Source organism: Cricetulus griseus (assembly GCF_003668045.3).
Source record: "Cricetulus griseus strain 17A/GY chromosome 1 unlocalized genomic scaffold, alternate assembly CriGri-PICRH-1.0 chr1_1, whole genome shotgun sequence".
Taxonomy (NCBI): Eukaryota; Metazoa; Chordata; class Mammalia; order Rodentia; family Cricetidae; genus Cricetulus; species Cricetulus griseus.
Genome location: NW_023276807.1, coordinates 134329776 through 134357129, shown reverse-complemented (window position 1 = coordinate 134357129; position 27354 = coordinate 134329776). Strand labels below are relative to the sequence as shown.

Genomic DNA, 27354 nt, shown 5'->3' with positions numbered 1-27354 from the left:
TTAAATCCAGGAAGACTTTTATTATACAATTTGATTTTACATCAGTAAAATGTTAGGTATAACATTATAGATGAAGGAAGAACAATTTAATTTGCATTGAAATAAATATTAGACATATGAAGCACACACAGTGAAAAGGGTCACAAAAAATTACAGGTGGAGACAAGACTTTGCTCAATCATCAAAGAAAGCCCTTGATACTTCCAATTTCACACCATCAAATTTATCATTCTTGCTGATTTAAGCAGAACACAAAACAAATATGGATCCTAGGGCTTACTTTCATAGGTACCAGCATGGATAATTCACTACAATGATTCAATTTGAAATCAGCAGAGACCAGTGAATCGCTGCATAAAAGAAAGAGTGAATGAGGCCCTTTTTCCTTAGTGTCAGCAGGCTATGATTATTATGTTTATTACATTTTCTTGAAAGGACTTCACATTTTCTCAAATATGCAGGAGAACTATATTTCCCCTCTGAGCCCTACATTAGCATTATGTGCTTTGGTCCTGAATACAGGAGAATGATGAATTTTTCAATTTATTTTATAAATCTACAGTCTGGACAGTATTGGCTTGAAGAGTATATATAACTCCCCAACCTGTACAATATATTAAAAATGGATTCAAGAGAAGTTAGTAAGAAATGCTGACATACTGTATATACAATTTTCTTAGTTCAATATATCCCATTTTATCAAGCACCAGAAGTGATGCATTTATAAATCAAGCAGTTTCCATGACTCTTTCTAATCTTTGCAATCCTTGTATATTTGTCCCAATATATACACATCATAAATGTTACCTGCCTATTTTGCTCTTTTGGTCTCAACTTACAGATGCATGCAGACAAAAACTAATGTCAAAAGGAATTGTTCTTAAAGTTACAAAAGAGAACAGTAAAAGCTTGGAATGAAATGTTAAGAACAAATGTTAGTTTCAAAAATTCTAAGCCTATTTTTTTTTAATGTAGCTTTAGAAAGCTAGAAAAGATGGGAAGCAGAGGCAGGCGGATCCCTGAGTTTGAGGCCAGCCTGGTCTATATAGTGAGTTCAGGACAGTCAGAGCTGTACAGAAAAACCCTGTTGGAGACTTGGGGGGGGGGGTAGGGAGGAAGAAGGGAGAGAGGAAGGAAGGAATAAGCTGGGAAAGAAAAAAAAAGAACTGAAATGATTCTTGGGCACTTCTTTCTCCTACAATAGCCAATTATTAAGACTCTAACAAACACAGCTATCAATCATCTTTTCCCTACTGTCTTCTAAGAAAAAGAATCCACTTCAGATACAAAGAACACTGCATTTTGTCTTGTCACCACCAACTCAAATTTAGCGTGGGTCAGTTACACAGCAAGAACAGCACAAAAAGGGAGACCACAGAGAGAATCCTTCACCTGAGAATATGTCCATTCTGGATAAGTCACTTAAGTGCCACCTCAGATCAAAAAAATTTCACTCATTAACTAATTACAGAATACCTTCCAAATTCCCAGGAGCTCCTTTGATATCCTTGATACCAGCTCCAAGAATGGCTTTGTAGTCAAAACTACATTAAAGAACTGTCGAGCCAGGCAGTAGTGGCGCATGCCTTTAATCCCAGCACTCAGGAGGCAGAGGCAGGCAGATTTCTGTGAGTTCGAGACCAGCCTGGTCTACAAGAGCTAGTTCCAGGACAGCCTCCAAAGCCACAGAGAAACCCTGTCTCAAAAAACAAAACAAAACAAGAACTGTCGAGAAACAACTCCAGATTTTTCAAAGGTATTACATTCCTCTAGTATACTGTCTGTCAATCGCACAACACACTCCTGTGTGGAATTTCCCTGGTCCTAGGGAATTCCAATGGTGCTAAGAAAAACTTGTCATCTTTACAAACTACACTTGATTTTCAAATTCAGGTAGCACTCCTGATCTAATATCCAGACTGTCGGTGCTTTAATATTACTGGGAAAGTCTCAATTATAGGCTTAACAGATTCTATCTAGTGTACCTATAAATAATGAAAAAAAAAATCAAAATTCCATCTCTCTATATAAGATGAAAAAAGTAACTATCATTTCTCTACACTTGATAAAGGGAAATAATAACCTTACAATTTATGTACTCAGGTGACTTAGACTGAGACTGAAAAGATGACATAGTAGCATGATGCCATTCCCAATTGTGTCCCATTTACTGACTCATATTGACAGTGCACTTCTTTTGAATGTTTTATGTACTAAAGCAGTACTCCTAGGATGGGAATATAGCTCAGTGGTAGAACAAGAGGCCCAGGTGTCAATCCCCAGTCCCATCTTACGCATAGTAAGTACTTACTAAATATCTGTTCAATGTTGAATTAAGGGTTGAATTAAGACACTCAGTGTTACGATCAGCTAAGCACTTTCAGTAGCACAGCATTTAATCTAACACAGTGGTATAAATGGGGTCTACCCAAGGAAAGAGTGACACCTACTGATTATAAACATTAACTGTCCATAGCTATTTTCTCCCTGGATGATTAATCAATCAACTTCCTTAAGGTTAGTTGAGGGTTTTTAATCACAATCTCTCATCTGAAATGTTCTATTTGTCTTGTTACATATCCATTTTCCTTCCCAAGATAAAAATTTACTAAACTTACAAATCTAATTCAAATTTCTGTCTAGATCTTTAGATGTACTGGTGCTTTGCAAATTCTTATTTAAGAGAATCCATAATTTTCCAGAACTTCTGGTTTTTATTAGGTTTGCTTTGACATTATTCGTAAGGGATACAAAAGTATTTAAATTTAATTTTTAAAATTTGCTTCCTTTCTTATTTTTCTTCCAAAAGCATTCACCTTAGTGAAATTTTATGTCAATAAAAATTTAAATACAAATTGCACTGATGAAATTGCTCTGTGCCTTAATATTAAAATACAGTCAACTTGACAGGGAGTGGTGGTGCACGCCTTTTATTCCATCACTCCAGAGGCAGAGGCAGGCAGATCTCTGTAAGTTAAAGGCCAGCCTGGTCTACAGAGCGAGTCCTGAGACAGCCAGGACTACACAATGAAACCCTGTCTCAAAAACAAAACAAATAAACAAATAAACAAAAAATACGTCCAACTCAGTAAGAGATGAAATATACAAAGGAATACATAGTGCTTGCTAGAGAACAACAGGTTTTGTATGAAGCTTCCATCTGTCTAATGGGGCTTAACAAACAGCACTGTTCCAGTTCTTAAAGGACTAGATATTCTGGATAACCAACAACTTCCTTTGAATTGTTTGGTTATGCAGTAAGTGTTACGTTATCTCTGCTATTACATTCCCTATATGTTTGATAGGTGTATATGGAAACACTAATTTCAGATTCAAGATCAGCTGATTGTACATATTCACACACAATGTGATATTTCTAACTATGATTTCCATGCAAACATCTAGTAATGTTCAATTTATACACTTTGCCTTTTTGTGAGTTTGAGAATATTATTTATATTCTGCATCTTCCTGTAAGGAACAAATCTATATTTCCATTCAAGCACAAATGTATCAGAAATAAGGTAATTCTGCAGTATCATTAAAAAGTCTTAAATTTATATCACTAAGCATTTGAAATTAACAATTTTAAGGGAAAAAGTCTTGTTAAAGCTAGCATGAATTAGGTCCTCTAAGAAAATATTTTTGAGCAATATTATAAAGAACAAAAATTGACACATAAAAGGTAATCCAGGTAGAAACACAGCACACACATACAACAAATACAAAAATTGGTAAAATCCAAATAAATTTAGTATTTTAGTTAATCCAAGGTTATTATCTTACTTTGCATAAATGTCCTACCAATTAAAAGACGCTAATATAAAAATAGTTAACGAAGAGGTACACAGAAACTTCCAGCACTATTTTGAACCTCTTATGAATCTAAAATGGTCCATGATTGAAAAAAAAAACAAAAGCAGGGAAAAAGAAAACATTTCAGAATAAATATGTCTTTAGCTGCCAGAACTTGATGTCATTCAAGACAATGTTTTAAAACATCATCAGAAATCAGTATGTTTATATAACATTATAGTCACTTTATTGCTCTACAAAGTTGTATTTTTAAAACCATCAGATTACACATATAGTGATAAGGAGGCTAGACACATACATAAAAAAATCAAATGGATATTATGAGGTTGCTTCTCCAACTCAGTGGATAAATATCATAAAAATGTAAAAGTAGTTGGTTAAAGCTAAGCTGTCAAGTAGTTTTTTCTGGAATTTTATCCCAAGACTATCACCTTCCTATAGATTAGGAGCTTAAACAAAAAGAAAACTGATGTTACAAGTCACTAATGAATGTAGTTGAGAAATCCAAATTACATGCAGATAGAAGAGAACTGGGTACAAAAAAAGACCATATTACATTACTCTATACTAAAATTGTACAGCGTTTTAAGCATTTCCAATCATGCAACAGTAATAAGGATCAAAATGACTTTTATAAAGGAATGATGGGAACTCAATTGAAGACTTGGACATATTTATCCAGCCCCAATCACAGATGCAGATGCATTATACATCCAATCCCTCCAAATTCATGTATGCACTACCAAGCTGGAACACCCATTATCCCCCTCAACTATTACCCAGGCCTATTTAATTACCTTACCTATAAACCTTTCCATTTAACCTTTTGAATCATATTTGCTGGATAAGAATGCAATCTAGAGAACATTCTTCATTATTTCAGAACATACAAGTGCAATCACATGCTCAATCTTCAATCACATCCTTTCAAAGGCATCAGAACTGCTGCTGCAAATCTCTAGGACATTTCAAGCCTAAGAAACCAAGAAAATTGGAGTTAAGAATCTGAACTAGGTATTTCTACAAACTAAGCAACACTGATAATCTATCTGTGGACATTTGGAAAATGTAGGTCATTAAAAGGAACTCTGTTTCACTACTACCTTCTAGACTAAATGGTTATATGCTCCCAAATAGCTAATCCAAAACATGTTTATAGTCAAGTTGTTTTTCAACACTATCAAGGCCACAGATGTACCAATGGAAATGAAAGCTTAGTAGGTCATAAAATAGATACAGAACTCCCCTTGTAATGGTACAGGCTAAACACATGTATCCTAGCAGAGCAGCACAAGATCAGTATGAAAGGAAACTGCAGGGAAATGGGCTTGTGTTAAAATCTCAACCAAAATTACTGAATGGAAAAATACTGTCTCAAAATATACTGAATTCATCTATTACCATAATGAACTCATTCCAGACATAACTTGGGTTAATGGTTAGGGTGAAACAAATTTCAGAATTCTTTTTAAAAGAAATAAGTGTATTTCATGATGTAGGCACAGAAGCATCTAAAACAATTTAGTAACAATTATCACTAAATGCAAACATACATAACCACAAACAATAATGTACGGTAAAATTTTCTCAGAAACTGTTAAGGGTTTGACTAACATGCCAGGAAAATGATTATTTTTGCACTGAGATGCATTTATGTAAATCATATAAGTTGAAGTGAGGTCGGTGTTAGACCTGTCATTTGAGACCCCTATCTGAATTACCAGCTACTACTGCTTATCTTCTACCCACAGCCTAACTAGATGTTAAACTACGCAACTGTTGGTGCCAGTCTGCTAATGAAGGCAATGCTCTGGAGACAAAGTCTTCTCACAAACAGTGGGCAGGAGGGCTTCATTATAATGTGCTCGACAACAATCCTCAGTTCATTAAACAAGTTCCTGTAAGATAAAATAGTGTTGTTCAGAAACATCAAAAAGGCAACAAACACAAACAATGCTGAGAAATGCTGAGAAAAAAGTTGACAGAAAAGAATTTAAAGAAGTAGCGGGTGTAGTTGTACACACTTTTAATCCCAACACTTAAGAAGCAGAGGCAGGTGGATCTCTGAGTTCTGGCCAGCCTGGTCTACAAAGTAAGTCCCAAAACACCCTGACCTACACAGTGAGACCCTGTCTGGAAAACTTACAATAAAAATTTAAATCAAAGATGAATTTAGAATACACTGTAGGGAATATACAAAAGGTGAACCCATGTGTAGTGATGTATTATTTATAGTTTATTATAGGTTGACTGAGGATTCAGAAAAAACAAAGTCAGCCATAGAAGCCAGGCACACACCTTTAATCCCCAGCATGGAGCACCAATTTGTAACACGGAAAAATAAAAGACCCAGAGACTGATACTGGGGTTCAAACTTCAAACTGAATATCAGAAAGCAAAGCAGCTGGCCACAAGCTTCTTACTTCTCCCTCAGGCTGAATGGGCTGATCCTGTCTCTAGGAGATCTCACCAAGCCTCAGACTGTAATCTCTCCACAGTGCGGCTGGAGAATGAATGCCTCATACTGACTCCTGATACTGATTATATACCTCTCATGAGTCCTAGAACTAAAGGTGTGAGCTATAATTCTCTTTTAGAGTGATTCACTCTTGTGAAGATCTGGGTGGCCTTAGACTCACAGAGACCTGTCTATCTCTTATTCCTCAGTCCTAGGACTAAAGGTTGTACCACCACCTCCTAGCTTCTGGCTGCTGGGATTAAAGGTGTGTGCCTGGCTTGTATGGCTTGTGGCTGACTCTGCTTTTCTGAATCCTCAGTCAACCTTTAATAAATCATAAATAACATATCATTATACCCATGCATACCTATCTAGCCCTCAGGAACTAGTGTATGAGGTGGGAAGCCTAGGATTTCAAGGCCAGTCAGGATAGCATGAGGATTCTCAACTCATCACAGACAAGTCTCAAAATCCAGTGTCTTTTTGAGTAGAAGTGACAAAAAGCATTTTTAAAAACAATGGTTATATCTAAAAGGGATTAGCTACATTTTTTTCTTCACTAGTCAGTTTTCACATTTTACAGACAAATTCTTTCTTAAAAAAAAACAAAAAGTTATATAACATAGGCAATCCATCCACACACTGTTTCTTTTTTTTTTTTTTCTTTTTAGTTTTTTTGAAGCCGGGTTTCTTTGTGTAGACCTGGCTAGCCGCAAACCCACAGAGATCTGCCCACCTCTGCCAGAGTGCTGGGATTAAAGGCATGGACCACCACACCAGGCCACATACTGTTTCTTCAGAACTTTTCTGGACATTAGGAGTTTCAATGCTATGAAGTTAATAGAGACAAAATTGAACATACTCAAACTGCCACTTTACAACTCGGATACTGATCAAACCAGCTCTTTCAGATTAAAACCTACCCACCAGCTCACACAATCTGCTCTTGATCTCACACCACACTCCATTTCCTACTGCAGCTTTTGATGGTGCTGTGTTGCTTCATTTTTGTTCCCAGGCTAAGTGCCCTTCCTTGCCTGAACTATACTGCCCATAAAGTACCCTTCACTACATATTATACATGCCTACATACATATATATCATATACAGAATGATGCATACTGTAAACTGTACTATAAGTCAATCTGAGGGATCCTCAAGGGTCTACTCCCAATTTTCACACTGTGCCTGAGTGCAGAACACTGCTGTGGACTCCAGAGTGCTGGGGTTACAGGTGTGCACCACCTTGCCTGGCTATGAGCTTTTTAGACCTTGTAACAGAAGGATAGGAAGCTACAGTGTACAGAAGGCAACACTGCTGCATACCTATGGTCTTTGTTTCAACTAAGAATGTCCTTAAGAATGGAACTAAAAAGTTTCATATATTTCCTAGGCATTAGAACCTTAAAAGATGGCAGAGATAACTGTAGCTTTAATTTCTAAAAAGAAATGAAAGGTCCCCATCCTCAAATGGTTTAACTTCTGGTGTGTTTACTCATGCTGCTGCAACAGTGATATGCACTCAGCAGCAGCATCCTACAGATTTCCATCTTTTCTGAGGCTAGCAACATGCTGTGTAACAGCAGACAGCTGCAGCTCCTGTGACAAGGGCATCTGTGGAGCACTGTGCTGCTAAGCTGTTGGCTGAGGCAGGTATATTTAGTGCATTTTCAACTTCACAGTGAATTTACCAGGATGGAAACCTCTAACTGAAGGTCAACTACATAACTATGTCTTCACTAACCCCAGCTAGTTTTAAATTTAACTTAAATTTCAAAGATATTTCTTTCTTCTACGTTCTAAACTATTAGTTAAGAAATTTCCAAGGGTTATAAATAATACATCTGGACACTATACTAAAGAGATTTAAGCTAGTCACCAGCTTACCGACAATATGGATTTCTTCTAGAGGAATAGCGAAGAGTAAGAAACCGATAGTATATGAAAGGCTGGAGCAAACTTCCTTGGCCGCTGAAATAAGCAAATACAAAGGTGATGAACACATATTACCAATTCATACATATATTCAAAATTTACAAGTAGTTTAAAAGGAAAATATGTGTGTCTTCATCAGATGGGTCAGTAACAATTACCTTATCTAGGCACAAATTATTCTTACAAAAGAAATAGAAAGAATAGAAGAAAGGGTATGTGATAGGTAGGGTTTTAGTTGGGGGGATGGTAGGGGAGGAAGGGAGGGAGAAGGGAACTGGGATTGTCATATAAATCAATCTTGTTTCTAATTCAAATGAAAAAAATGATAAAAAAAAAGAAATAGAAGGATACAGATGACTGGAAAAGAGCAAAATGCTATTTATTAAGTTTTTATAAATCTATCCATATATTAAAATTTTAAATACTAAAACTCAGAAAATATCATCTCTTAATTAGCAGAGAACTGATAAAAACAAGGTTTTTGTTGGTATTTTAAAAAATTGTTCAATGTGAGTGTGTAAAGGTCAGAGGGCAAAGCTGGATTTCTCCTTCTACCTTTCCTTGGGTTCCAAGGATCAAACCAAGGGATCAAAATAGTCAGGTATGCAAGGCAAGTGTCTTTACCTGTCCAATCATCTTGTGGGCTCAATGGTTTTTTTTTTTTTTTTTTTGAAACAGGGTCTCAATATGTAACCCAAGCTGTCTTAGAACTGATTCTCCTATCACAACACAATGAGAGCTAAGACTACATGTATATACCACCATGCCCACCTGAAATTAAGTATTAAATCTTAATAAAACTCCAAGTTAAGAATGGCTTATTTTAGTCGGGTGGTAGCGGCCCACACCTTTAATCCCAACACAGGGGAGGCAGAGGCAGGCAGATCTCTGAGTTCAAGCCCAGCCTGGTCTACAGAGTGAGTTCCAGGACCGGCTCCAAAACTACACAGAAAAAAAAAAAAAAACCCTCATTTTATATTAGCAAATAAAAATTCACAACTATACTAATAAACTGGCAGAGCCTATAGTAATTATTAATGTTCTCAATTAAAAAAAAACATAATTCTAATACCTTGACGTATGTATGTGTATATTTAATGAAACTCCAAGTCTGGAATTATTTCCTACAAACTACCTGGATTAAGACACTCAAATAACTAAAAGCAAAATAGGAATGGAGCTGTGGATGTGGCTCAGTGCTAACAGAGCAAGTACCAGGTATGCCCAAGGCATATGGATATGAAGGAGGGAGGGAAGACTGACTGTGTATACACAGTTAGTTTAAGTGGACACAGTGAGACAGCAGGGTAAATTATATCGTATTTGGTAATTTAAAAATCCTGGCCATGAAAAATACCTAATGGATAGACATGGTGGAACACACTGTAACCCCAGCAGTTGAAAGATGGAGGGAGACGGTCATGTTCAAGCATATAGGGAGTTTGAGGCCAACTTGCCTATAAGGGACTCTATCCTTATAAAAAAAAAAAACCAAAGGGAAAAAAAGAAGGAAAATCCACAGAGCAACTTTGAAAAAAATCAGATGTGAGCCAGAGAGATGGCTCAGCAGCTAAGGTCCCGACTGGCCAGCATGACGACCTGAGATAGAACCCGGGACTCACATGATGGAAGGAGAGAACTGATTCCTCAAAGTTGTCCTATGATCTCTACATATTCGTGCACACACATACAAAGATATAATAAATGCAACAAAATCCTTTTTTTTAAAGTCAGGTTTAGTGGCTTTAAAGTATGCCTTTAATCTCAGCACTTGGGAGGCTGACAGAGGAGGATCTCTGAGTTCAAGGCCAGCCTGGATATATAGTGAGCTCCAGGAGAGCCAGAGTAACATAGTGAGATGCTGACTTATAAAAAAACAAAACAACAAAACCTTTTATAAAAATAGCTTAGTATTCTAATTTGTCAGGGCCCAACACTAACTAGTGTGACACTTTCATAATAAAAACAATTCATGTGATCATAAGCTTATTACTTAATGTTATATACATCTATATCTTGCCCAACAAATAATCTAAGAAAATTTTAACTTTCCAAACTAAAATGTTTAACATAGAAAACGTTCACTGAAAACCCAGTTTCCTACCATCCAAGTCAGCCCTTGATGAAATTCACAAAACACTCCCATAATCTATCCTTCTAGGAATATACGTACATAAGTGTACAACATGACTAACACTAACACAGTGGTCATCATATAATAACTCATTATTTACAAGCTCTAGAGAGTGTGACACTACTATGAACATGAGACAAAAAAAAATGCATGTACCTGCCCTTGAACATATCCAAAATTTTAAATGGGGAACACCTTATATGTTGTTAACCAACTTTAACATGTAATATGAATATGACAACATGCAAATCATCCCGTTCCTTTTACAGTTTCAAGCATTCCAACTTATGTCCTACTATTACTACCAAGCCTCCTGAGTTTGAATATTTAGGGTGGTTCTCAGATACAATAAGAAATAAAGCAACAGCTGAGCATGTAATTTGGTAGTGCCCGCTTACTATGCAAAACATCCTATGGATTTTGTTTGTTTTGAGGATTAAACCCCTCTCAAAACAACAAAAAACATGACAGGTTACTTATATCTCAGTATCCTAGTACTCAAGAAATAGAGGTGGGGAGTACTGCCTCAAGCAGACCCTGGGCTATACAAAACAAGGCCTTGTTTCAAAAATCCAAAACATGGAAGGAAGTGGGGAAAGCAGAGAAGCAGAAATGGAGGGAAAAAGAAGAGAGGAACTGAAGAAAATATAGGAAAAGAAGCAAAGAAATAAACTTACAATGACCATCTGTCTTTGCACATATGTGCATGCATATATAAGATAACTCCAGTGTAGGTTTATCATACAATACAGAGCTCTCAGTAATATAGCCTCTACCAATAAGATCGTTTATCTGCCATGAAGGTAGCATATAAAGACTAGTAGTAGCATGATTATTTTAATTTTATAGTTTTGGTTATTTTTAAATTACATGCTTAAAAGTATTAAGTATTCTACATATAATACACTACTGCACATGGAAGGTTGTGGACATAGCTTACATGACTAGCATGTGTCAAAACTGTGGGCTTGATCCCCAAAGACAAAATAAATAAACTTTATATAAATAACGATTTTAATTTATTAAAGTAATTAAAATTATATGAACATTAAATACACACAAAACCAGAAAAATCTCCCTTGTTTATGCATTAAAAAATAATTTTTAAGAAGATTTATTGCCGGGCGTTGGTGGTGCACGCCTTTAATCCCAGCACTTGGGAGGCAGAGGCAGGTGGATCTCTGTGAGTTTGAGGCCAGTCTGGTCTCCAGAGCGAGTGCCAGGATAGGCTCCAAAGCTACATAGAGAAACCCTGTCTTGAAAAACCAAAAACCAAAAACCAAAAACAAACAGACAAACAAAAAGATTTATTTATTTTTGTGTATGACTTCTCCATTTGCTTGTATGCCTGGCAAGACAGAAGAGGGCATCAAATTCCATTATAGGTGGTTATGAGCTACCATGTAGTTGCTGGGAATTGAACTCAGGACCTCTGGAAGAGCAGCCAGTGCTCTGAGCCATCTCTCCAGCACCCCTCAAAAATAATATTGCTAAAATGTTAGTCAAAGCAGATTACAGATTCATCCATCAGAAGAGCAATTATGAAAATAAGCAAAAAAAAAAAAAAAAAAAAGCCAGGACTGGTGAGGATGTAGAGAAAAAGGAAAGTCTGTATGGAGGGTGGCAATATAAACAAGTACAAACATTATGGAAAACAGGAATGAACAAATAATGTAACTACCTCATGATCCAACTATTCCTCTTCTGGGCAAGTCTCCAAAGGAAATGAGGTCAGCATTATCACTGTGATCATGCACCTCATCACTACTCACAACAGCCAAGATATGGAAACAACTGAAGTATGTATCAGCAGATGAATGAACGAATAAAGAAATGTGCTACATATTCCTAAGTATACATACATGGCTGAATGCTCGTCAGTCTTAAAAGGATGAGATACTACCATATGTCATGGGGAAAAAAAGGTTGGAACTGGAAATAATAAGAGTGGGGCTGGAGAAAGGTCTCAACAGTTAGAAACACTTGCTACTCTTGTAGAACATGTGGGTTTGGCTTCTAGTAGCCACATGGCAGTTCACAATTATCCAAAGTCCAGTTCCAGGGCCTCTGCTGGCCTCTGTGGGCACCAGGCATGCATACGGCATTCATGCATGCAGTTAGAACACTCACACACATAAAATAAAGTACATAAATCTGAGGTAGAAAAATTAAACACTCACTCAAATGCAGTGGCTAGCAAAGCTGTTTGAAGGAAGAGTAAAACAGTAATCACCAGAAGCTAGGAAGGAAGAGGAATACAGACAAGCTGAGTGTCAAGATTCACAGACTAGGAGACGACTCAATGGTTAAAGGTCTTGCTGCACATGAGGACATGAGTTCACATGCTGGGCAGGGTCTTGCTAACTAGCTAGTCTAGGCAAATGGTGAACTCCCAGTTCAGTGAGTCTAGAGAGGGATAATGGAAGATAACCAATGTCAAAACACACACACACACACACACACACACACACACACACACACACACACACACACACACACACACGAGAGAGAGAGAGAGAGAGAGAGAGAGAGAGAGAGAGAGAGAGAGAGAGAGAGAGGACTGGCTAAAGGAATAAATTCTAGTGAAAAAATTATCTTTAAATGTATTTCTGGTAAACTCTACTCTTGAAAATTAAAATGACAACTTTGTTCACAGTGTTAAATAAATGTCTTATTGAGATCAATTGAGTTAAGGATCAATGACGTAAAAACCTACTACAATTCTAAAATTAGGTTTCACGTTAGGACACTAAACTTTAGGGTGTAAGCTTTAGAGTTGAATAATCTACAAACACAACATTTAGAAAAAGGCTTTTAGCTATTTATTTAAATTACTACTTTTGTTTCGGTGCCAGAGGTTAAAAACAAAGCCTTACATATGCTAGGCAGTATTTCCTTTTCAATGAGAAAAATTCAAGGCTCATAAATAAGTTAAAATTGAGATCAGAAAATTTTTATAACTAGGCATAGTGGCACACACCTTTGATCCCAGCAGGGAGGCAGAGGCAGGTGGATCTCTGTAAATTCAAGGCCAGCCTGGTTTAGAAGAGCAAGTTCCAGGACAGCCTTCAAAGCCACAGAGAAACCCTGTCTTGAACGCCCCCCCCCAAAAGCCCCAAAACAAAAAACTTTGTACTTTCTAGTCTTTGTTGACTGGGCGCCACCACCAGCCAACTGAAAGTACAAAGCTTTATACTCAGTAACAATAATTTGTACAAATGAACAAAATTATGAAAAACAAGTATACAATCTTTTTTTTTTCTAGACAAGAGTCTTAATGTATATAGCCTATAGTGGCCTTGAACTTGTAATCTCCTGCCTTAGCCTTTCCAGTGCTGGGATTACAAACCTAAGCCTGGAAAAACACATAGATGTGGTGATATATTACTTATGATTTAGTAAAGCTTTCCTGAGGATTCAGAAAGCAAAGCCAGCCACAAACTATAGAGGTCAGGCAGTGGTGATGCACACCTTTAGTCCCAGGACTCGAGAGACAGGCAGATGGATCTCTCTGAGTTAAAGGCTAACCTGACCTACACAAGAGTGAAGAGTAACAGAGCTCACGCCTTTGATCCCAGCACTAGGGAGGTGGAGACAGGAGTGATATGGCTGGGCAAAGAAAGGTATATAAAGAAGAGACAGGAACTCAGAGCTTTTGTCTCTGAGGATTCCTGGAGTGAGGATTGACATTCCAGTTGAATAGAGGTAAGATCTACTAGCTTGGCTGCTTTGCTTCTCTATCTTCAGCTTGAGGCTTCAACCCCAATATCTGTCTCTGGGTCTTTTATTTTTCATGCTACACATAGACATTTAAAGAACATTTTGACATGGTCTATTAAACACAAAGTGCACTTAACTTAAACACAGAAAAATTAACTATGATATCTATGTTAAAGAAACCATTCTTGGTATACAAGTATAAGCAAGCTAAGAAAGGTGTCTACTGCATCAATATTTGGAAAACTAAAAATGCAAAACACCGCCGGGCGTTGGTGCACGCCTTTAATCCCAGCACTCGGGAGGCAGAGGCAGGTGGATCTCTGTGAATTTGAGGCCAGCCTGGTCTCCAGAGTGAGTGCCAGGATAGGCTCCAAAGCCATAAAGAAACCCTATCTCAAAAAACAAAAAAACAAAACAAAACAACAACAAAAAAAAACCCACTGGCTGCAGCTGGGTGGTGGTGGTGCACACCTATAATCCCAGCACTTGGGAGGTGGATCTCAATGAGTTCGAGGCCAGCTTGGTCTATAAAGTGAGTTCTAGGACAGCCAAGACTGTTACTCAGAGAAACCCTCTCTCAAACAAACAAACAAACAAACAAACAAACAAAAAACAAACAAAAAATAAAAACCACTGGCTGCTCTTGAATTCCCAGCAACTACACGGAATGACTCATAACCATCTATAACAAGATCTGATGCCCTCTTCTGCGCAGGTATCCATGCGCAGCACTCACACATAAAATAGACAAGCAGCTGTGTATTTTCTAAATGGATTACAAATGCACACATATTAAACTGCTTTCTCTGCAACAGAGAACACAGAACCCCAACTTGAATTCATCATAAAATGTTCTTTTAGAAGGGAAGTGTGTCCAACCTGGAGCCTGTGAGGCCATATGAGGCACAACACATTTAAAATCCAGTCCAACATAAAATAGTAACCTTATTTAAAATATTGTGGAAGGTTTTTTTTTCTTTGCTTCATCACAAACTTCGTGGATGACAACACAGCCCAGAGAAGCCAATAGGTTACATACTCCTATTAGCTTATCTACAAAACTAAAATATAGAAGCATTTAGGTAGATATGTACTCGTAAAAACAAATGCAAAGTTACCAACGGAGAGACTAATATTGCTGTGATATTCCACCTCTCAAAGGAAGTTTTCTCCATTATTTCCAGATTACAAATAAAACATGGAAACAATTGTAGGCAATTATTACTGTAAGACTATACTTTTAAAATATCTCCTGGTATCACCTCAAAAAAGGCAAGAATGAGCTGGATTAAGCCTGTGCTGGCTAGTTTTATGTCAATCTGACACACATAATAGTAATCTGAAAGCAGGGAACCTCAATTGAGAAAATGCCTCCAAAGATTGGCCTGCAGGTGAGCCTGTAGGGCATGTTTTTAATTAGTGATCAGTGGGGGAGTCCACTGTGGATGGAGCCACAACAGACAGGTAGTTCTGGGTTCTACAAGAAAGCAGGCTGAGCAAGCAAACCATAAGGAGCAAGCCAGTAAGTAGCTATGCTCCATGGCCTCTGCATCAGCTCATGCATCTAGGTTCCTGCCCTGTTAAGAGTTTCTGCCCTGACTTTGATGATGAACTGTCATGTGGACTCACACACCAAATGATCCCTTTCCTCCCCAAGTGGCTTTGGTCCCAGTGTTTCATCACGGCAACAGCAGCCCTAACTAAGACAAAAGCCTCTTCTATATGTACTATTTTTAAAATTAATTTTCAAAAATAAAAAATTTACAAGGGTTAAATGTTTCACAGGTGTATAAGACAAATTTCCTATCCCAGGGCTATTCACAGATGCTAGGGAAAGAGGAGTGAGTCACTATCTTCGGCTGTACACTGACTGGTGAGCCCACAAGGCACCAATGGATAGTTCACACCCCTGGTCACAAAGATGGTTCTGATTTAACATAGAGAGTAACAAAAAAATGTAACAGAAGGACTTGTAAGAAGGAAAAGGAATTGAAAAGGAAGAAAGGAAAATATAAGGGGGTGGGGAGAATAATCACATGCATTATATACATGAATTAAATAGTCAACAATTAACTAATAAGCAAAAAAAACGTCTAAGTGTAGGGAGCTTGTAGAAAAGAAGGGTTTCAACAAGAGAAAAGAGAAGGTGAGTGAGTAATGGGGTCGTGGGATGGTAAAATGACCAATGCTCTATGCACATGCATGAAAATATCAAAGAATAATGATTTTAAAAGCCTGTTAAAGCATTTGGGGAAAGAGACATATCCCTGGCTTTCCCATGGTGCAAGGCTTCTTTCTACTAAAGCAGCTGGGATGCTCCACCTGGGGGAATCATGCTGAACTCACTCTGATTCAATCAGGATGAAATCTGAGTGACTGTCTTTATGTTCACTTGTCATCAATCTTTCAAAACAAGCATATGTGAATTCTTACCTAAAGAGCATAAAAACTGTAGCAGGCATCAAGAATATCTCATTGCAAGCAATGAATTTCAGAATATTTTGTTGGTTAGCGCTTAATTTATCCAAGACAGATCTCAGCAGAGGTAAACTATTTGAGCCCTTTGCCTAAAACAAAAGGAAACAAGAATTAGAAGGAACATGACATCTTTAACAACACACTAGTCACCCTAACGCCAAAACATGTGGGGGCTCAGGACACCTCTTTAGAAGGGCACCACTTTTACATACAATCTACACTCATCTTCTAACCTTTAAGCCATCTCTACATCACTTACATTCTAGTGCAACACAAAAGCTACTCAGTGACAACTGTTTAGGGAATACCAAGAAAAGCCAGTTCAGTACCGACACAATAGTTTTTGGCAAGTACTTTTGATTCACAGTTCTGAAGAACTGACGACTGTCTTTAGATCAGTAGCATATTTAACTGATAATACAACCAAAGGCCAGTTATTTCAAAGTAACTTTAAGAGTTTACAAACTAAGAACTTACTCAGTGTAGTTTATTGCTTTATTCTATTTCTGAATGAACCGAAAACACATTAAAAAAGAAATTTTCATTCTTACTTTATTTTCCATAAAAAAGTTAAATTCCACCCTCCCCCCCCAAAAAAGTGGTTATTTCTCTCTAGTCATAACAAAAAGCTTACTACCTATCAATAGTTAAAATATCTGTGAATCCTTAGATAACTAACAACACAAATTATGGAATCCTAATTGCTCATGTGGCTAGAGAAATAAATAAATTAGGCCTGGAGAGATGGCTCAGCAGCTAAGAGCACTGACTACTTTTCCAGAGGACCCAAGTTCAATTCCCAGTACCCATGTGACAGCTCACAACTGTCTGTAACTCCAGTTCCAGGGGACCAGACACCCTTCCATAGACATACTTGCAGGCAAAACAGCAATGCACATAAAATAAATTGTAAAAAAGAAAACCATTAAAATTAACCAATAATTAAATGCTAGGCCCCACCCCATTTCAAAACAGGGTTTTTTGTATAGCCCTGGCTATCCTAGAACTCACTCTGTAGACCAGCTGTTCTGGAACTCACAGAGATCCACCTGCCTCTGCCTCAGGTGTGCATCACCACTAGGAAAAGAGGCAAGTAGACTAGCCAGGCTGTATAAAGAGACTGTCTTATAAATAAATAAATAAATGCAACCCCCCCCACACAAAACAAAAAACCTTAAACTTGTTATTTTAATTCAAATTTAAGAGTACATATACCATGTCTGCTTGGTTTGACTGTTTAATGCCTCAGCCCCCCCAAAAAAACCAATCTAGGAAAGCAGCTCTAAATGTTATTATAGAAATACTCAGTATGGTATACTTATGTAGCAAGTTAGGTGAACAGTGACATAAGACGAGACCTCTGCCAATTCAACTTAAAGTTACATGGGATTTTTGCTTTGTTTTTCGAGACAGGGTTTCTGTGTGTAACAACCCTAGCTGTCCTGGAACTCGATTTGTAGACCAGGCTAGCCTCAAACTCACAGAGATCCAACTGCCCCTGCCTCCAGAGTGCTGGGATTAAAGGGATTAAAGGCATGTGCCACCACCACCCTCCAAGTCACACAATCCTTTCTCTACAAAAGAAGCTGTTTTATGACATTTGAACACCATAATCTTGAAATTTTTTATGAATTTTTTTAAAGATTTATTCATTTATTATGTATACAACATTCTGCTTCCATGTATATCTGCACACAAGAAGAGGCCACCATGTGGTTGCTGGGAATTGAACTCAGGACCTCTGGAAGAGCAGCCAGCTCTCTTAACCTCTGAGCCATCTCTCCAGCACCATAATCTTCAAATTTAAAACTTTCAAATCACTAAAAAAATTTCTAACAAGTTTATGGGGAAACAGAGGGACTTATGGTGAAAAATGTATGAAACTCAAAGTCACACCAACTATCGACACTCTAAAAGCCAAAGAAACAAAAGGTTTTACTCACATCAAGGACTTTCTTAGTGTAAGTAGCAGCATGAAGCAAAGAAAATAACAAGACTGGGAAAATACTCACTGGAGAAAGCAGTTAAGGAAACCCTTTAAGTCACCGAGCACTGTACACCCAAGTACACGGCTGTGCATATGCGCAAAGCGGAGCTGAAGCAACACTTGACAATGAGTTCGGTGGAATGGCTTTTCTTTCTGAGCCAGACTTGGAACCAAATGAAGTACCACATAGAAAGAGGTACACTTCCTCACTTTCTAAATCTTACCAACCGTTTGGGAAGTCAAAAACACTTTTAATAAAGCACCACAAATATCTGCTAAGCAAAGCTAAAATGCAGGCCAGCCCAAATGATTGAATATAATTTTCACCCCACAATGGCCATTTTGTTTTTTAGGAGTTATTTTATTATTTTTAGTTATGTGTGTGTACCTGCACAAGTTTATGTTCACCACACACATGCAGGTGCCCTTGGCGGTCAGTGGAACTTGATCTTTTGGAACTAGAATTATAGGCAGTTGTTGAGTGGGAGCTGGGAACCAAACCTGGATCCTCTGCAAGGACAGTAAGAGCTCTAAGATCCATCTCTCCAGCATACCAATTTGGTCTTAAACACAAAAAATCTTGCTTTTACGAGAGTCTACACTGTTGACAAAGGTGTCAAAAGTAATGGGCTTAAATTCTATTACTTTTGAGGAAATATATCTGAATTTTGTTTAAATGTTTTGAATTCATACTGAATGATAACCTTAACTCACTCATTCCAACCAGTGAGCAGCTTATGCCCAAACATTAGAAGGCACATCTTACTCTGCAGCCTAAGCTGGCTTCAAACTCATTCCTCCCTGCCTCAGCTTCCCAGGTGCTGGGATTACAGGTACACTTATGTTTGGCTCCAATTCAAGATTTTTTAATGAATCAGACTCCTTTAAACTTGAAACTTAAAAATTTCTCATTTTTAAGGCCCATGTGAAACTCTGCTAAAGTTTTATAAAAATTCAACTTAAACTCTGTCACCCCCAGACTTGAAGTCTCATTCAGTAACAGGGACAGTGCCAAAGTATAACCTTCAACACAAGTCAAGATATTTGGGTTTCAGTTCTGGTTTTCATAAACCTCATTCTCTTAGGCCAAATTTCATCCTCTGTCAAATTACCACATAGACTCCAAGGAGATTTGTAATGAGTATTTTATCTCCTGTCTACAGTTCACAAATCTTTAAGAGACTCATCTAAGCTTTTGATGTCACTTTATTTTTTCCAACTTCTGGTTCTGGGACAGGGTCTCATGGAAACCCAAGCTAGCCTTGACTTCTTATCCTCACTTTCCAAGTGATAGAATTACTGGCGTGGGATTACATGCCTGGTTCAATGTCACTTTTAGATTATTTAGAAAAGATAAGGAGTGAAAAGTCTACCATTTTATTCTTAAGTGCCAGTCACTGACAGAGCAAGGACAATACATTAAGAACATAGGAGTCCCTGAACTCAGGAGGCAGATCTCTGTGAGTCTGAGGCTAGCTTGGTCAACAAAGTCCAGTTTCAGGACAGCCAGGGTTGCTACTACACAGAGAAACTCTGTCTCGAAAAACAAACAAACAAAGGCCCAAATATACTTGTAGTATTACTTTGGGACACCTTAGCAGATATCGCATTTCCCAGTTTCTTTATGAATTAGATTAGCATTTCCTAGCTTATGTTCTTCTAGCTTCTCATTCCTTCTCTTCCCTGACTCCTAATGAGCCTGCTGAGCCAACTTGCTAGCCTGGTTTTGCTCTTTCAGACTTACTACATAACCTTGGCTGGCCTGAAACTAGCTCTGTAAACCAGGCTGGCTTTACATCTCCTGTGCCTCCCAGAGCTACGATCACAGGCTCACCTTACTTGGCTCATGTCCTTACTTTCTATTTTATGTATAGCAAATTATTTTCACAAGTTTTCTTTTGTTCCTAGATCACTGGAAGCTGGGGTAGCCAAAGACCTTTAATTTATTTATTTATTTATTTTTAAGTAACACATTTGGAGGGCTGGAGAGATACTTGTGGGTTAAGAACACTGGCTGCTTTTATAAAGGACCTAAATTCATTTCCCATCACGCACACAATGGCTCATAACTGCCTACAATTTCAGTTGTAGGAGTTTTAACAGCCTCTCCTGGTCTCCACAGGCATTAAGCACAGGCAAAACTCTCATACATGTAAATAATTTGCATGTTCTTAAAAAATTGCATAATCATAAAATCATGAAGTCAATGAAATAAAATTTAAATACTGAATTCATGAATAAATTTGTGCTTTGAATGTTAGTTGTTAAATATCTGCTAGGCTTACAAGGCAAAGAGAGATGAAGTTTAAATTCCCAAAACAGCTCTACAGAGTTTAGACTTCAAATTTTGGGGACAGAAATCTTACATTAATATATCGCCATACAAATGACCAAACAAACAAGCTTCATGGAACATCATTATTGTATCCTTCCAACAGAAAAATAATCAGGACATCTCCTACAAGCTTAGTCTGGTAATTTCACTGTCATGACCCAAAAAGGATACTTGTAACAGGATAGGAATTGACGAAAATGAGTGAATACAGCAGGTAGTGACAGCTGTCCTCTAACAAGGCCTGAGCCAGGAACGCTCTGCTTAACTGGAAGTGTGGTAATCTCTGATGTAGCCTCAGAGCGCTGGTGAGAGCATTTGCCAGCAAAGCACGCTGGTAAAAGCTTGCTGCTTCATGCAACCTGCAAATTACCAGAGGAAAAGTTATCATGAGACATCAACAGCTACCACAGTTCTTCCTCCTATGTGAATTGCATCATAATTGCACAACACCTAAATCATTTAATTGTCAATAGAAAACAAATTATACGAATGTACTCCTGATTCTGGGAAGCATGACTTCAAATATACATCCAACATCATAATATAATGGGCTCACGCTTTGTCAAGTTAAAAAAATAAGAATTGCAAAACCCATGATTGTCAATGAGCAGTCATACTAACCACAATAAAAGATCCCCCCAAACTTTGGGAGCCCATTCCACATAGAGGAATACTCCCTGAGTCAAGACACATGGGGGTGGGCCCAGGCCCTATCCCAAAGGATATGATAGACTCTGATGACACCCTGTGGAAGGCCTCTCCATCCAGGGGGAGCAGAAAGGATATATGATAGGTAGGGTTTTAGTTGGTGGGGGTGGGGTGGTTGGGGAGGACGAGAGGGAGAGGGAACTCGGATTGTCATGTAAATCAATCTTGTTTCTAATTGAAATAAAAGAAATCTGAGAAGAAAAAAAAAGATCCCCCAATAGGTACTACAGATTACTGTTGATTTTAAATAGGGTTTGTGTTAATTAGCCCTATGCCATTTCACATTTTAACAATTCTTAAAGCTTAAAAAGCATTTCAAAAATGCTGACTGACTATCCCTCTGAGTCAGAAATATGATAATACATACCCAAGAAGAGGCAGAACAAACAAAGCGGAGCAATAAACTGTGAACAATCGAGAAAGCCACATTGCTGTGTCCAGTTTATTGGTCATCATGAATTGCTAGATTTAAAAAGAAAAATTATGGTAAACTAAGTGTGAATTATGTTAAGGACCAATTATGTACTTTTATTCCTATGAACGACATTTAAACAACCACCTTACAACATTTGATTTTTAGATCATTAAGTGGAAACTCATGGTACTTAACTGCTTCTTCACAAATATGCTGTGGAAAGCATAAGAAGCACTTTGAGAAAAAATCAGGACAGTAATTCAACTATAAAAAATTTTCTGTGCTATTTCAACATTTACAATAATGGCTCCATCTATTTTAAAGCAACGTTAAATAAGAACTAATGGCTCTCAAGAGAACTGTAATGTCTATTCTTAGAAAAATCTCAAACCCAAACAGGCAGGCCCCAGAACTGAGTAAGGCATCAAATATTAGGTTTGGATTAAATAAACCATTACAAAGAAAGAGTTAGTCCTGAAGTTAGTGCTGAACTCATCAGTCTGGAGACATGCAGAAGGGCCTAGCACACCCAAGGTATTCAAAACATGCCAGCCAAGTATGAAATGGCATCTGCTTCTCAGACCATTGGACTCCCTGCATCCCCTACAGGCTCCCACACAAACTTTACCCTGTTATCAGTGGCCCTAGATTAAGTTTATCATGAAAGCAAGAACTTAAAATTCACTTTATCACTAACATGTACCTCACATTCATTTCTAAAGAGGCTTTTATATTTTTAACTACAATACTCAAAAAAAAAGTTACACCAAGATGCAAACATATATGGGTATATATATGAATATACCCATTTAATAAATATCCTCTTTGCAAGTGATAGATTTTTTTGCTTCTAGTTGGTGCTTCCAATAAACTGACTTCAAAAACGTATTTATGCATTTATTTGTTTTAAAATTTGATGTTTTAAGCAATTTCATTCTAATGTCTTTCGTGTGCAAAAAAATTTTTTAAGAAAAATGCAACTATATTTAAAATTCAAGGGAATTTTATTACATGCTTTTTAATTACATGCTAGCAATATCAGGCATACAAAACATGCTGCTAACTTACTCTACTGAGAACTAGCTATTTACTGTGATGCCCGAAATATTGATTATAGCAGCAGTCAAATGCAAGGATGAATCTAGTTTACTGTGCTCAGTTTGTTTAGAGCATCCTCTTTAAAAATCCATTTGATGGGCCCACGCTAACAAGACTGATTACCCGGGTTTGAACCCGGAGACCGCCAGAAAGCAGAGAACCGACTCTCACAGGTTTTCCTCTGACCTCTACATATGCCGTCCAACAATAAGTATCTGTGTAGCCCTACTTCATTCATCACTAAGTCACTAAATTATCCATTTCAGACATCTTTTTGTAAAGATTTATTTTTATTACTTTTAATTATGTGTACTTGGGTGTGAATACAACATGTGTGTGGTGTCTACAGTACCTTATGGAGACCAGAGGATCCCCCTGGAGCTGGAGTTACAGGTGGTTGTGAGTCGCCCCACCACCACCACCACCACCACCACCACGTGGGTGCTGAGAACTGAACTAGAGTCCTCCAATAAAGCGGCATTCACTTTTAAACACTGAGCCCATCTTTCCAGTCCCTCATCTGGGTCTTTTTAATGCAGGTACATTCTACTACACAATACAGGAGCTTAAAAGGCACGTGCTCGTTTAAGTTTTTAAGTGTGAACTGCCTGATATATATAACTCCACCTCCCCCACCATTACTTTAATGGATCTTTGGATTTGAACACTCCAGGGCAAATTATTCACACAGTCTCCTAGTATTAGGACAGACAATTATAAAGGGGGAAACTGCGTTTTTACAATTTCAAATCAGTTGATGATATCACCTTAAACACCACACCTGAATTCCCCCAAAGAATCAACATAAATGGTTTTTGTGTCTTAAGAAGGACACAACCAGTCATGCAACTGCAGTTTCTGGATCATTCTGCAGAATCGGTCTAGACATTTGAAACTACCTGTGTCTTCAAAACGAAAAGAGGGCGAACAGAGAAACTTCCATCCACTGAATGAGAGTAAAGAGTAAGACTAATAAATGCAATGGCTGAATCCCTAGGAGGGGACGTGTCAATGAACAATTAAGGAAATCTGAACATAAAATATTTATTAGGTTAACCATCAATGTTAAACTTCCCAAATGTAGTGAAGTGGAGAATAATACTTAGCATTTGTAGGTTAGCAAGAATTTCAAATGGGTCAGCAAAATAGGTGTATACAGAGGTGTTGCAAATGTTTTTTTTTTAAATAAGTTTAAAGACTAAATGACAAAATGTCTCGGGTAGAGCTGTAGAACAACCTTTTTTTTTTTAATTATAACGTTTCCAAAAGGGTAGTATTTCTCCTAGTAAAAGACAAATTGAAGGAAGCACACCGCTCTCCCCCTTTCGGAATTTCTTACAAGTCTTAAAAGTAGGTACAAAGGGTAATATTACTTGCACCACGAGGCCTGTGGGTGGAAGCCTCTGCCTCAGATGGCATCTTCAACCTTGGGACCGAACACGGACGGAGACTGAGGTGTGGGAAGGCTCAAGGAGGCCCGATATCCCAGCAGACAGGTGACGGCCACCACCAGCTCCGTGCCTGCCTGTAGTCGCTTTTGAAACAAACTTCGAGCTCCTCTCCAGCCGCACTCCACTCCCCAACCCCAGTCCCGTAGGCAGTGGCTTCTAGAACGCTCTGTCCCTCTCAATACTTCCTGCTCCTCACCAACTCTTGCTGATGGAGCCGGGAGACCAAGGCCGCTCACTTACCACAGCGCCCGCCCCTTGGGGGCCGTTCGGGGTCGTATCCGCCATGGGAGACACACAGGAGCCCGGGACGCTGAGGCAGCAGAGAAAAGAAGGGCAAAACGTCAGTGCTGGGCAAGGACCCTCCCGCCGGAACCACAAACCCCCAGAGAAGCGGGGTCCCCCCGGACCCGTGCAGCACACGGGCCCAGAAGCACCCACGGCGGCCGAGTAATACCTGTTCCACTCGGTCCAGATCAAAACTGTCTTTCCAGAAAGACCCAAGCAAAGGCGGAGCTTCCCAATTAAGCCCTAAAGGGCCGATCAACGCTGCCGGCTCCCGGGGTTGCAAAACCGGAAGTGACCCTTTCACTTCCGTGTGAATGAGGTGAGGACGTTGAGGGTCACCGAGAGTTGATTCCAGAGGCATGACGGGAAATGAAGTTTTTCTTCTTGTTTTGGTTCCACCAGCCCTACCAGACAATTTGCCTAGAGACCTAAGAAGTAAAACAGGTGAAGCTATCTTCCTCGTATCCAGGACTCAGGAGATTCTCCTTGCCGGCTTTCAGTCCTCAAAAATCTCTCTACTTCCGTATCCAGAAGCTCCCGAAATATCTATGATCTCCCCAGACAGTAATTCACTAACCTCTGATTTAGCGTCTTTCAAGCTCTTGTGTAATCGGCTATGTGACAGGCATTACGCTTGGCAAGGAGAATATGAACATAACATTGGCCCCGCTTAGAAACAGTAGAGTAAATGGAAATCACAGCAAAAATCTGTATAAAATATGGGCATAAACTGTGTTAATCGGTGCGGGTGTGGGGGCGGTCCTGGAAAAGGTAATTCTGACCCTAAATCCTGAAGGGAAAGTTTGATGAAAGAGGAAGGGGATTCCAAATAATGGAACAGAGCATGTAATGTAACAGAATAGTCAGAGGATAATTCGGTGTGAGCTGACCGAATGCAAATGATCTGGGGGATGAAAGATTTGAACTACACAGAGGCAGGATGTGCTAAAAGAAAAAAAAAAATCACTCGGGGAGAAGGTGTTGGAAGGGGTTGGAAGGAAAGGGTGGAAATGGTGGAATTATATTTTAATCAAAAATATATTTTTGAAAAGACATCTGAACTTAACCCTGCTATCTAGAGAGCCATGCTACAAGTTTAAGCAGAAGTGTGACATCTTCAGGTTTAGAATGATCATGGGGAGACCATTGCAAACAACTAGGCAGAGAAATGATGAAATCTTGGATCGTGGTGATGGTGTGGGAGAAGAGAAAAGGAAAGATGACTTGAATGTGACTTCCACGATTTGATGACTGGCTAGAGAGGGGAGGGGAAGGGCAGTCATCTGCTCGGACCTAGCTAAGAGGCATATAGAAAGATGAGAAAGAGGAGCAAAAGATTGAGAATAGAACATGGAGGGACTAGAGAGGGGAGCTGACTGAAGATCTAGAGAACAAGCCATTCCCCGACTGTGAAACCATGTATCTCTATGTTCCTACTCTCTCACAAGTGTAATTATCTTCATGATTCATAGGATCCCAGGTGCCAGTCAAGCCTGGGAGCCAAAGGGTGCTCTGTAGAAACATAACTTTTTCCCTAAGGCCAATGTTCACATTCAGGGCCCCAGAATCTCCAGCATAGATTACCTGTCCTTCCAGCTCAGCTAACATGTGACCGTCTCTTCATTGCTCATGTATCATTTGTCTCATATTTTATATTTATCATTGTTAAGTATCTCTTTTTAATTATTTGTTTAACCTGCTCCTCCACCGTGTGTGTGTGTGTGTGTGTGTGTGTGTGTGTGTGTGTGTGTGTGTGTACACATGCACTCATTTGTATCTTGATTCACTCAGGGTGTTAAAACAAATACAACAGGCTAAGTACCTTAAATAATATGACTTCTTTTTCCTCACAGTTATGGATGCCAGGAAATCCTAAATCATTTTATCAGTAAGATAGGTTTCATTCTAAGACTTAGTTTTGCTTACTGAATCAGTGATCTTATTAATCTTAGTAGTTGAATTTGATTTCTCTCTGCTTCTTCCGTAGTCCAAGATTTCCTGAATATAAACTAAAAAGATGTTCTAAAAAAGCTTTTAAGAAGAAACAATTTTTGAACAGATAAAAGTTGTATTGGCTTGAATGAGAATGATCCCTATAAGGCTCAGGTACTTAAACACTTGGTTCCCATTTGGTGGCCCTGTTTGGGAAGGTTTAGGAGGTGTGGTATTGTTGGAGAAAGTTTGTCACTGGAAATGGACTTTGTGAGTTGAAAGACTTGTGTCATTCCCAGTTGTGCGCTCTCTCTCTCTCTCTCTCTCTCTCTCTCTCTCTCTCTCTCTCTCTCTTTCTGATTCTTGCTTGTGGCTCAAACTGTGACTTCTTAGTTTGTTATTCCAGCTGTCATGGCTTCCACTTTCCTGCCATGATGGTCTCTCATTCCTCTAGAACCATAAACCCAAATAAACTTTTTCTTCTATGTTACATTCATGTGTTTTATTAAACAACAGAAAAGCAGTGCAGAAGAAGATAACAATGCATCTGATTTATACTAAAGTTAGACCTCTAGCCTTCTCACTCTTAGAAACAGCTAGAT

General features: G+C 38.5%; 1 protein-coding gene across 2 annotated transcripts; it reads right to left on the bottom strand.

Moving 5' to 3' along the window:
• On the bottom strand, nt 1–25129 carry Tmem33 (transmembrane protein 33). 2 transcript variants are annotated; one of them, XM_027390817.2, is made up of 9 exons: nt 24990–25129; nt 24776–24845; nt 21939–22033; nt 21035–21222; nt 18485–18552; nt 16497–16630; nt 8162–8245; nt 5594–5714; nt 1–4790 (listed from the first exon to the last, which is right to left on the bottom strand). In XM_027390817.2, the coding sequence occupies exons 2-9, from the start codon at nt 24818–24820 to the stop codon at nt 4785–4787; spliced, it is 741 nt and encodes a 246-aa protein (XP_027246618.1). In that variant the 5' UTR covers nt 24821–24845; nt 24990–25129; the 3' UTR covers nt 1–4784. The 2 variants fall into 2 exon arrangements, with proteins under 2 accessions (XP_027246618.1, XP_027246617.1); XM_027390816.2 differs by having other exon boundaries at nt 1–5714.
• Between the last annotated feature and the right edge of the window lie 2225 nt (nt 25130–27354).